The sequence below is a fragment of the Charadrius vociferus genome, unplaced genomic scaffold (assembly GCF_000708025.1).
Source record: "Charadrius vociferus isolate BGI_N301 unplaced genomic scaffold, ASM70802v2 scaffold529, whole genome shotgun sequence".
NCBI lineage: Eukaryota > Metazoa > Chordata > Aves > Charadriiformes > Charadriidae > Charadrius > Charadrius vociferus.
Genome location: NW_009650172.1, coordinates 1,734,939 through 1,746,296, shown reverse-complemented (window position 1 = coordinate 1,746,296; position 11,358 = coordinate 1,734,939). Strand labels below are relative to the sequence as shown.

The 11,358-nt window shown below is 42.2% G+C and overlaps 1 protein-coding gene across 1 annotated transcript; it reads left to right on the top strand.

Annotated features, from left to right (window-relative positions):
• Positions 1-2,172: 2,172 nt before the first annotated feature.
• On the top strand, positions 2,173-10,702 carry NMUR2 (neuromedin U receptor 2). Its single transcript, XM_009892607.1, has 4 exons — positions 2,173-3,081; positions 7,766-7,850; positions 9,179-9,304; positions 10,291-10,702. The coding sequence occupies exons 1-4, from the start codon at positions 2,362-2,364 to the stop codon at positions 10,548-10,550; spliced, it is 1,191 nt and encodes a 396-aa protein (XP_009890909.1). The 5' UTR covers positions 2,173-2,361; the 3' UTR covers positions 10,551-10,702.
• The last annotated feature ends 656 nt before the right edge of the window (positions 10,703-11,358 follow it).

Genomic DNA, 11,358 nt, shown 5'->3' with positions numbered 1-11,358 from the left:
TCAAGCTGAACAGACCTCAAGTTTCCTTTTCAGTTTCTTTACAGAGGTTTATGTGTAAGAAGAAAAATGAAGACCGATTTGGTAGCTACTTTAGAAGTGTTTACCCACCTCAGTTATGGTGCAGTATAGAGAGAGGTGCAACTTATTGGGGAAGGACAAAGAAATGGAAAGAAATGAAATATTGTTGAGAGATTAAGGGAAAAAAACCCTGAAAGTTAAGCAGAGGTACAGAAAGTGTTTAGTCCTGCACAAATTCTTAAATACTTATCTCCTTGTGTGCTCTGAAACAGTCAATCCTCATCTTGACCAGGCACCTTATGAATGATTCTGTTCCTATCCCTTACGTCAACAGCAGTTCAAAATCAAATTCACATTCTTTCAACGTTGTTAAAATGCAAGGAGTCTCTTTAAGATGAATCCTTAATGAGGGGAGAAATAGGTCAAAAGAGCACTCTTGTTGCTCACCAATCCAATAAAACCTTTCAATCTGCTGAACGAGACACCTCTGTGCAATGCTAAAATAAATGATTAGGGTCTTTTCGATGGAGAGAGTTCATGTGCAAGATAATTTCAGCACATCCGAAAGTCATCATAAGAGACACGCTTCTGTCTTTTAGTATAGTTGTTGTAGTACCTCCCATGCCTCTAATATTTCAAATGAATGCACAGTAGTCCTCAGCCTCCACACATTGAATATGCCTCCATGGGACCAAACCTCAGCTCTTTGCCTCTTGCTGCTGTTTTTAGAGGCAGTCTGTGCTTATTACAGCATTTTTTCTTGTACGCTACTAAACCAGAAGTTAAAGAGGAAAGGAGTAAAGATGACAGGATCTAAGACAGCCTCAATTCTTAAGAGTCAGAAAACAGGGTTTGTGGGGAATCAGTTCACTGTGTAGCTGTTTACAGTGGAGCAGTTTGCATCTTCCTTGGAAAACTTGCTTTTGTCAGGATTTTGGAGGAGGCACTAGCCAAAAAGGCTGTTCTTTGGCTTCTGGGTGGTTAAAAATGTGTAGTCTTAGGTTAGTAGCCAGGAATACTCAACTAAAGGGTCAAACAGAGAAAAGAAGATGGTTCTTCACAAATAGATAGCAGACCCAAGGAGCTCCTCGCCAGAAGATGTTGGGGGTGTAAAATGTTTACACGGCTTCAAGGGAGGGACTGGGCAGGTACTCAAAAGTGAGAGCTGGTGAGAGGTACGGGACAGACAAATTGCACAGTCTGACAACATTCCCTAAACCAGCCCTCAGCTTTTCCACGTCTTTGCTTACAAACAGCTAAACTTTTTTTCTGAATCTGAGAAGACGACTTCCATGCACTTTGAAGCTTTTTTGTTTTAGAGAAATTCAGTAAGGAATCAAGCATTCATAAGGAGCTAAATGATCTATTTTGACACAGCCATCATTCTTGCAGGATACACTTTTTTGGGTCAGAAAGTGTGTTTGCAGGATGTTTGCCATTCAGGAAGAAATAAGAGTTAATAAAAAAATCATGCAAATTTAGTCTCGGGGGCAATAAATATGTCTTTGGAATAACATAGTCCTCAGAAAGGTTTCCAAAAAAAGGCTATCTAAGAATATGGGATCACATTCCAGCATACCAGGAAAGTGGGAAAATATTTTGATATCAATAAGTATAACAATTAAAATCCTATGTTGGATTTCAGGAGAAAAAAAAACCCAGAGTTTAAAAAAGGCTGAAACATTATAGTAGCCTAATTTCACATGAATGACTACAAAACCAGGTTGGCTTTCTGCCGATCAAACTCTGTTTCCAAGTACTTGCTGCCGTAGACAACAGAAAATAAAAATCAGCTGAGATTTGAAAAAAAAAATCATGCCAGATTTTTTTTTTTTTTGCTTGTGGTTCATAACTGGATGCAGCATCACTACAATTTTGTAAAAGCTTTTTGTACTGAGTTTTGGGGTTCTTTTGTCCGGTTTCCCGCCCTCTGACAAATACAAACATTTTGCAGCCAGTCTCACTAGCTATATTTCAGATTCCCAGCTCTCTAAATCCCACATTTCTGATTTTGTAAATGCGTCTGCTACAGGAGCTGATACAAGTAGCCGGAACCTCTTTTCTTACTCTATAATCTAATGCACTTAGGGAGCCAATGAATATGTGTGAAAGGAGGGGCTTTCTGGCTAAGGGACTCCTTGCAGGGGAACAGCTGTTACAACGGCAAAACCTTAACCGAAGCCAGGCAAACACACGCACTCACATCTCTCAGTGGCTCTGTGCATCTAGGTCTGGCAAGACAACTCCCCCCCCTCCCTCTCTTTGCAAAAAGTGAACAAACTAGCACAGAGAAACTTAAAGAAGACCGGATCTCGGTTGTGAAACATTTCAGAAGATCCAGTAATGGCCTGGATCAGCAATATCTCCTGGTTTAATCACTTTGCTCTACATGAAGAACGTTTCAGGAGGTACTTAAACAGCACTGAGGATTACTTAGCCTTCCTATGTGGGCCCAGACGGAGCCATCTGTTCTTGCCCATGGCTTTGGTGTACACCCTGATCTTCATTGTTGGCGTGATAGGTAACTTCTTAGTTTGCCTGGTAATCCTCAAGCACCGGAACATGAAGACCCCGACCAATTACTATCTCTTCAGCCTCGCCATCTCAGACCTGCTCGTGCTGCTTTTTGGGATGCCACTGGAAGTCTACGAGATGTGGAGCAACTACCCCTTCTTGTTTGGGCCCGTTGGCTGCTATTTCAAGACGGCACTCTTTGAGACGGTGTGTTTTGCCTCCATCCTCAGCGTGACCACAGTCAGCGTGGAGAGATACATTGCCATCCTCCATCCTTTCCGTGCCAAGCTGGAGAGCACTCGCAAGCGTGCCCTGAGGACCATCGTGGTGCTCTGGGTCCTCTCTGTTCTCTTCGCCCTCCCCAACACAGGCACCCATGGCATCATGCTGCAGTATTTCCCCAATGGCACCCTGGTCCCTGGCTCTGCCACCTGCACTGTAGTCATGCCCATGTGGATCTACAACTGTATTGTCCAGATTACGTCCTTTCTCTTCTATGTGCTGCCTATGGGGGTAATAAGTGTGCTGTACTATCTGATGGGGCTAAGAGTAAGTCTTCTTCCAACTGTGCTCATTGTTTCCTTAGCTCATTCTTGTGTGTTTGTGTCTATATGTGTCTTTCAAGTGATTTCACCTTTTTCTTGCACATCTGTTTCCCCCTGCCCCCCCGCCCCGAAAAAGCAAAAGTATTTCAAACCTCTGAAAACAATGGATCCAACTCCTTCTTTGGTGTAAGCCTGTTCTCAAATGAATATAGCTATGTTGGGGCATAATTTATCCCCGTCTTTTTTTAAGAACTTACCATAACTGCTGCTCACATTTGAATGTTACTCAAACATCCAAGTCTGTAGATTCATTCCAGCCTCTCAGAGGTTGGGACCTTTGCAGCAGGGACTAGAAGGAAATAGACCAAAAGGAAAAGGTGAAAAGAATAAAAAGGAGCAGGGTAGTGATTGAATCTTGCGTATTATTTGTTTTCCCTCTTCTTGTGACTGTGGAATTTCCATTGCATTACATTATTTTTCTCCTTCCTCGGAGATGGTGATAATATTCAGTTGTTAAAACTCACAAAGCTGTCATAAACTGAAATGCTACCTTATTGCTGCAGCTAGCAAATTCAGCAATCATTTCTTTATATAACTATGGCATAGTTTCACCATCGATTAAGGCTTCCTTAGAGTTCATATTCCTTCTCTCTTCAGAAAGCGAGACTAGTTTTACCAGGTATTCATCATTTAAATACATGGATAAAACAATCAGTATCACAGTAGTATAAAGCTATGCAGCACAACACTGAAATGCACTGTTAATCATAGAGAATTGATGACTGTTCTTCTCATATGTTACATATGTTTTGAAAATATAAATCATATCTTATTGCACTGACTATAACTTAAAGTTTAAAAAGCTGTGTCTGATCATATAGCAAGAAAGGGATGCAATATGCTAGTAGAGATAAATGAACTTACTGAATAATGTGCAAGGAATTCAACTAAATCTGTGCTGGTGTATATATCATATTGTTTTGCTGGCTGATACTTACTGTTATCTGAAACTATACAGAAGCAATTTTTCCTTACCCAGGCAAAGCCACAAGGATTAACTGCCAGAAATCCATTGCACACAGTAGATCTTTGAAGCAACCAAAGGGTTAAATTATCCCTACAGCCAGGTGGCTGTTGTGGGGTCTTTACATAGTTTAACCAAAAATTTTGCAAAATAAGACCTGGAGGGAGGAAAAAGTGCTGAAAATATAGCTATTTAAAAAAGAAAGGGAAATCCCCAAACTAATAAAAAGAAGTCTTGAAGATTGCAATAGCTTCTATTTGTGGCAGCAGATATTCCTAATCCCCATCCCAGAAGAGACGTGAGGTACCAGACGAGGGCTGCATCCCCAGGACTTTGTATATTCACAGATACGCTCAAGCTGTCTTTCCTAAGGGCTGCAATGTTCACTGCTTATGCATCTGCTTTGCTGTATATCCAACTCAGACTTCCAAAATTTGAACAACACCCATCCTGGCTATATCTGCATTGCGCTCTAAATTGCACTAGGCAAGATAGTTTTGGTTTTTTCAAGAGAAATGATAGAAGAACGGTGTGTATATATATAATTTTTCAAGAGAAGACACTTTTTGTCTGCTCACAGAGGATGAAATCTGTGAAGCTCCAGCAACCCTCCAGAGTCTCCTGAGTGCCATATATTGCTCATAGACTGTAGTGGAAAAGCTCAGAGTTGATCCAAAGGCTGTAAACCAGCTCAAATTCAGCAAACAGAGGCATAGATTTTCCAAGTCCAGGTTTTGTGGAAAGGCATTTCCTTGCCAAAGTTTCTCCCTCAAACTTTGTCAGTGTTCAGGAGAGTCTTGGGATGCAACGCGGAAGGAAGCAAGTGTGACATGTTAAGCAGCTGTGAGAGGGTAGCAAACACGGGTCAGATGGTACCTGTATTCATTTTTAATTTTATACCTTGCAAAAAGGAAAAAAATATATTTGTCTTTCTCCCTGGGAAATTCATGGCCAACAGAGCCTTCAGGTTGGTTACCTTATGGTCAATTACCTCATGATCTACTTGGATATAATTTTAAGGCTTGATGGTAAAATACTACAATGTGTAGTATTGCTGGGGAAGAAGTCTGCATTGCAGCGGGATTCCATGCAGGCTCCTTGTCCATTTGCTTCAAACTAAAAGGACACAGGGACAGGTGGCTATCACTTGTTGTTTAAAAGTCACATTCTGTTCAACTAGGATTTTTGACAATGAATGAAGAGAGTGGAGAGTCCAGAGACCCACCAGAGTCCCACCTCCTTCAGATGTCTATAAGGGGATTTAGATGATCAGATGGGATGAGATTGACCTCACCTAGGATGATTCTTCTTTTAAGTCCAACACTTCTCTTAGTGTCTCTTCCCCTCAGTAATACATTGGACACACTGGTGATTTTGACTTCAACTATCTTTGAATCAGGACAACTTATTCTTGCCAAAGTACAGCTGGTCCAGATTTTCTCATCAAAATCTGTTCTGTCTAAATGCCCAGTTGTTAAAACCAGCATCATCTGTAGATAGCTGACTGCCTTTGGCTAATGTCTCTAGAGCCCAGCGCACTCCTGGAAGGGTCTGTCCTCTTTCCGTGAAGGTTGTCCTGCAAACCTTGCACCCACTAACAAATTTCCTTTTGCGATGGGAGTGAGCAAAGCGGACACCCAGGCTGCAGTTCAGCAGATGGGTGGCAACAGCTTCAGCCAAATCACTTGAGTAGGCAGAATTGCATGATTTAGCACAAGTTGTGGTTTTTAAATATCAACTTTTCCTCCAGCTGGAGAGAAAGTTTGACCACCGCTCCTGTCAGACAGGCCAAGGAGCTTACAGAAAACCGTTCTCCTGCTTTTGCTGAGTGGCCTCAGGGGGTTCGCCTGGGGATAGATGAGGCCCTAATTTCACTCTACTTTTTGATTTCTAGTATGAAATGCTGTAGCTAATAAAGATATGGGGGCAAATCCAATTTTCTGCTTCTTGCTCCAGACGCTTTTAATTCTCTTGCAGTGAACGGGTAACATTCATCTCCAGGCAACCCTACATAACCTCATACATCCACAGTGATGTAAAAGTAACCACTACCTTGGCTGGAGTTCTCCCTCTGTCAAACCACTGGCATGAACTCAAGTTACAACCTTTGCCATGAACTCATTTCTTTTTTTTCCTTCCCCTTTATCATAACTCATTGTTTTATTAAATTGCAACTGCTCAGTTATTCTTACCAGTTACACTTCCATCTATTATCACTTGAGGCTAAAGAGGAGCCTTATAGCATCATCAAAACGACAGGAGGAAGGTGAAAAATCTACATGCGTCTCTAGTTTATTACAGCACCAGAGCACTGTATTCTCTGCGGCTTTGGAATATGCCTGGAATAGATTATTGTTGAGACTGAAAACCACTGAAGGGAAACTAGGGATTTTAATCAATCTGAGCAGACATCTATTGCTAGATGTGCTACATCTTCCTTAAGCAACTATGGCTATGACTAAAAGTTACAAAGGGAATTATGTAAAACATGGGAGGCTGAATTGCACTATAATTAAATATAATTCGATTTACACGTGTTTCCCTTTTATGGGTTTTATGAATAAATAGAACACTGAAAGAAGGTCTCATTCAATCATCCTTACGGAAAAACATCGTTAATCAAAAAACAGGAAGCAAAGTCACGGCGTAAAAAGCAAAAGAAAGGGGCACAACTAGCATGTTTTCACAAGATTTTTACAAATCCAGATTGATTTCTATCTTTTCCCTCATTCCTGATATTCTTTCCCATGTAACTGAAAGTTTTGTTCCTCATTTCAGTTGTAAAAAGCATCACTCCAAATCTGTTTGCTAATCAGAAGTTCCTTCTTCAGGAAGCTGAGTCCAATTATGCACTCTCCATAGATGATTTCTTGTATAATCAAAGCAATTGTTCTGATTATCCAGCCCTGGTCTTTTCATCACCAAAGCACCAGTGGTCTTGCCATAAGCATATTGGGGAAGAATTTCAGGGAGGATCGGATTATTATTCTTTACGTACAGTTTTTAGAAGTCCAGGAAAAACTACTGGAGAAAAAAAAAAAAAGCCTTGTTGTAATTGATCAGTATGTGGCTGAATCTGTGCATATCATGCACACCGGCTGTCTGCAAGAGAGCATATATGGGTTTTATTCATTAGATGGCTTGAATATCAATTAGTCCAAACACTCAGGGCATGAAACAAACTCCCTTGAATTCTACAGGAATTTTTCCAGTGATTACAGCTGTGTTTCACTGAGGCCTCTCTGGGTATTTTTTGGATCATTGGTTTGTGCTTAATTGTGGGGAACCCTTTTAGGAAAATAAACAAACAAACAATGTTTTGCTAGAAGAGAAAATAATGCCTAGAAAAATACTGTTGAAATTGAACACAAACTGTGAACCAAATATTGACTTATTGAGAAAGGACAAGTGGGGAACAGAAATACAAATGTGCTGTAAATACGCGGTCTCAGATGCATAAAATCTGCAGATTGTTTGGAACCTAAAGCTTCAATGTTTTCCTAGACTAGAACTGAAATTTAAATGTAGATTTTTTTCAGTGAGTCCTGAGTTGCCCCAAGTTTTCCCTTCTCGAACTACAGCTATCAAAATATCAAACAGGATATGTTGGATGGGGATGTCACCTTCTGTCTAAGCTCTCCTTCGGTTTCCCTCCTTTTGCCAGTTGAAAGGAGACAAATCTTTGGAAGTGGAGGAAATGGCTGTGAATGTCCAGAGACCATCCAGGAAATCAGTCACCAAGATGCTGTGTAAGTAGTGAGGCCTTCTGTGTTTTATTTACCGTGGACAAGAGGGTGACCTGGTCCTGAAGGTTATAAAGAAAATTCACTGCATACGAGAGTTATGAGATGAGTAGCTGTGATCAAATAAAAAAAAAAAAAAAAAGACTTATTGGTGTTTTATCTGGACTTACATGGCATGGGAGTGAAATATCATGGCTATCTATCAAAAGACTCAGAAGGCAAATTTTTCTCCCCGGCACGAGAGGAGGTTGAGCAAAGCCACGTGGCAGACACTTGCATGGCAACTCTCTGATATCCCTCACTCCAAACCTGTCCCTTGCAGCCCTCTAGGGAGGATCCCTCTTTTTCAGAGTGCAAATAGTCTGTCTTATACATTTTTAAAGGAGGATGTATCTCTGTTTTGCATCACACCATGAGCTCTGCTCATGAACAAGAAGGTCCTGCCAAGCCACCTACTGCTGACTTAACCACTTAGACCTTCCCAATAAAAAGTAGGACCTAGGCAGACTCACACATTGTACAGCATTCAGGAGAATTTGTGCTCCAACCACCCTGAAAGCACTCACATCACTTCCTAAATTAAGGCTGTCTTTAAGGCAATGATCACCTTGCTACTGAGATGGTGTTTATGCAGGAAACATAAATCACCTTCAATATTTCCTGCAACAACATTATTCTTTTAGGCAGCTTAAGTCACCTTCTGAACTAGGAAACTGTACTTTGAAGTCAGCCTCATTTTCTGTGCCCCATGACTGTGACCACAGATGTTCACGGGACCACAGTCTGGAATGGGTTTGCAAGAGTCCTTACTAGAGCCACCACAGGCCAATTTGTGTGTGGAGGTAAAGTCTTTTTCTTCCATGCTGAACAATGCACCCAGACAGACTTATCATCAGCGGATGGTTCCTATGGCCTTATCCTGCTACGTGACATACAAATAAAGTGCAGAGGAAATTTACTCCAAGGCACAACGGAGCTAATGTGTCCCAGGTACCACAGATGAATCCAGATGTCTCACTGGCAGTTTCTCCATCGAGCTCTGTACATGCCACAGCATTACCTGGCTGTTGGCCGCGGTTTGAATGTCATTGTGTGTGCGTGCATTGAGTTACCAAACACAGAACTCGGTGGAAAGTTTGTTCTTTTAGCTGGTAACGTTTTTCAGTAAGCACTGCAGAAAGACAGAAAGGATGGCGAAAGCTTTGAAACAATGTATAAAAATTGCATATTTAGTCTTTTGTCCAGCTTTCTGAAATATCTCTACTCTGTGCAGGTGAGTGAACCATATCCTTCCATATCTGACTTTTTTTTCTTCTCCCCTTTCTCCACGTTAGTTGTCCTCGTGATGGTTTTTGCTATCTGCTGGGCTCCCTTCCATATAGATCGACTCTTCTTCAGCTTTGTTGTAGAATGGACCGAGCCTCTGGCTAATATATTCAACTTAATTCATGTGGTGTCAGGTAAAGCTTTCTTTTTCCACTTGCAGGGGCACTGGCAAAAAAAGTATTTGTGAGTAGTTTACTTGAAATATGTAGTCATTTATTTTGCGGATGACATGAAACACGCATGCAAAAACTTCTTGGGGTTTGGTAGACAGTGATGAGAACTGTGCCTTAAAGAAAAACTGCATTCAAGTTTCTGAAACTCGGGCCCGTTGTCCAATACAGTTGTCTGAATATTCACAAAGAATGAAAATAAAATTAACAAAAAAAAGGTTATCACACATTATTACCAGCTACTTTTCCTTCTTGGAAATGTTCAGAAATGAAGGCTGCGGTCATTCAGCTGCTTTTAGTGAATACACAGCCGCAGACATCACCCTCCAGAGGGTCTCAGGCAAACGGGAAACCTTACCAAATGGCAAGACAAAAGACTTACATCCTGCTTAGAACTGGGTGATATAATCAAATGTTTGTGGCCCTGCCAACTGAAACAATGAAGGCTTTTTCAAAGAGGAATCTTATTTTCAGTCCGCCCTGGGAAAACACTGAATGCGGCCGTTAGGCAGCTCAGACAGATCCAATCTCGTGCAATCGCCCTGGTGTGCTGTAAGAAATCAGCTCCCCTCGGCTGGAAGTTTTCCTCTGACAGCTTTGATGGGGGCACCAGCTGTGCAAACCCCGCTGCGGGGATGAGGGCAGTGCTGGAGGCAGGTCAGTACAGCTCAAGAGAGAGCTGGTTCCCGAACAGCTGGAGACAGTGAGCTCCAGTTAATACTCTCTCCCGCTCTCCTTTCCCTGTGTGCTGCAGTGCCCGAGCTAGCCTCGGCGAGACATCCCTCTGCCTGTGCCAGGCAGGCAGCAGGCAGAGCTCCGCTGTTGCTGCCTCCACCATTGCGGCCAGGCTTGGGGGAGCAGTATAGACAATGAAGACGTTTTCCTCTTCTGAGATCGTTTCACACACAAATGAGGTCTCTCTCTCGTTTCTCTCACCCTTGTTCTCCTAGGCGTTTTCTTCTATCTGAGCTCTGCTGTGAACCCCATCATTTACAATCTGTTGTCCCAGCGCTTCAGGATGGCTTTCCTCAGTGTGATTTCTCCTCGCTGCAAGCACTGGGCCCCTAAACATCCCACTAGCAAGATTCCTGTACAGCAGAGCATCTTCGTGGTTGAGGACCACAATCTCGGGGACTCTGCTGAAGACACAAGTCTCCCTGGCACCCACAGGACATCTGTCAGCAGTTCTCAGCTCTCCACTGGTCTGTGACTTTCTACATGATCCAGGTGAGAGAGAAGTTAAAGAAAGTTACTTTAAGAAACAAAAAGAGAAGAGACCCTCCTAAAAGACTGGTTTCAGCAAGAAGAGCTCACAGATGTGTCTTGTTGAATGAATGAATGAGGAGACTGTAATTAGCAGGTGGTTGAGAAGGACTGTATTACCCTCAAGCTGACAGGAGGGATGGAAATCTCAGCTCATTGCCTGCAAGCTATGCTGGCAAGGAGCTGCTTTACAAAAATGAGACACACTCTCAATATTACCTGCACAGGAGGGAGACACAGCTTATCCAAGTCCTACCGAATAGCTTTTTGTGCACCAGCCTAAACATCATTTCACTTAGTTTGAAATGGGGCAACTTGCTGCACAAGCCTGGTCTACCCACTTCTAGCTTTAGGCAAGCCAGTCACACTTCTCTCCCCAATGATCTTCTCGAGGTGTAGCTTTTGCAAGCCTCTCTTGGCAATGTAAGCAAGTAGACATGAACAAAACCAGCTCTGAGCTGGGCTGAAAAACATCAGACACCAGCAATAGCTATTTCTGGGCCAAAAGAACCAGGGAGCCAATAATTATGACAAGCAAACTTTTGCTTTCTGAGCTAGGTGAAGATTTGGGTGGGGGGTGGTGATTAATGTCTTGAATGACTTTGTCAAAAAAACTACCCTTTAGTGGGTTGTCTTTAACAAGTCTCAACGTTACTGCCATATCTCCTCATACTACATCTGACAATATCTACACGGTGCTGAAATGGCACGTGCATGCCACAAATTCGTCTACATCACCTGGGAAATAGCCATTG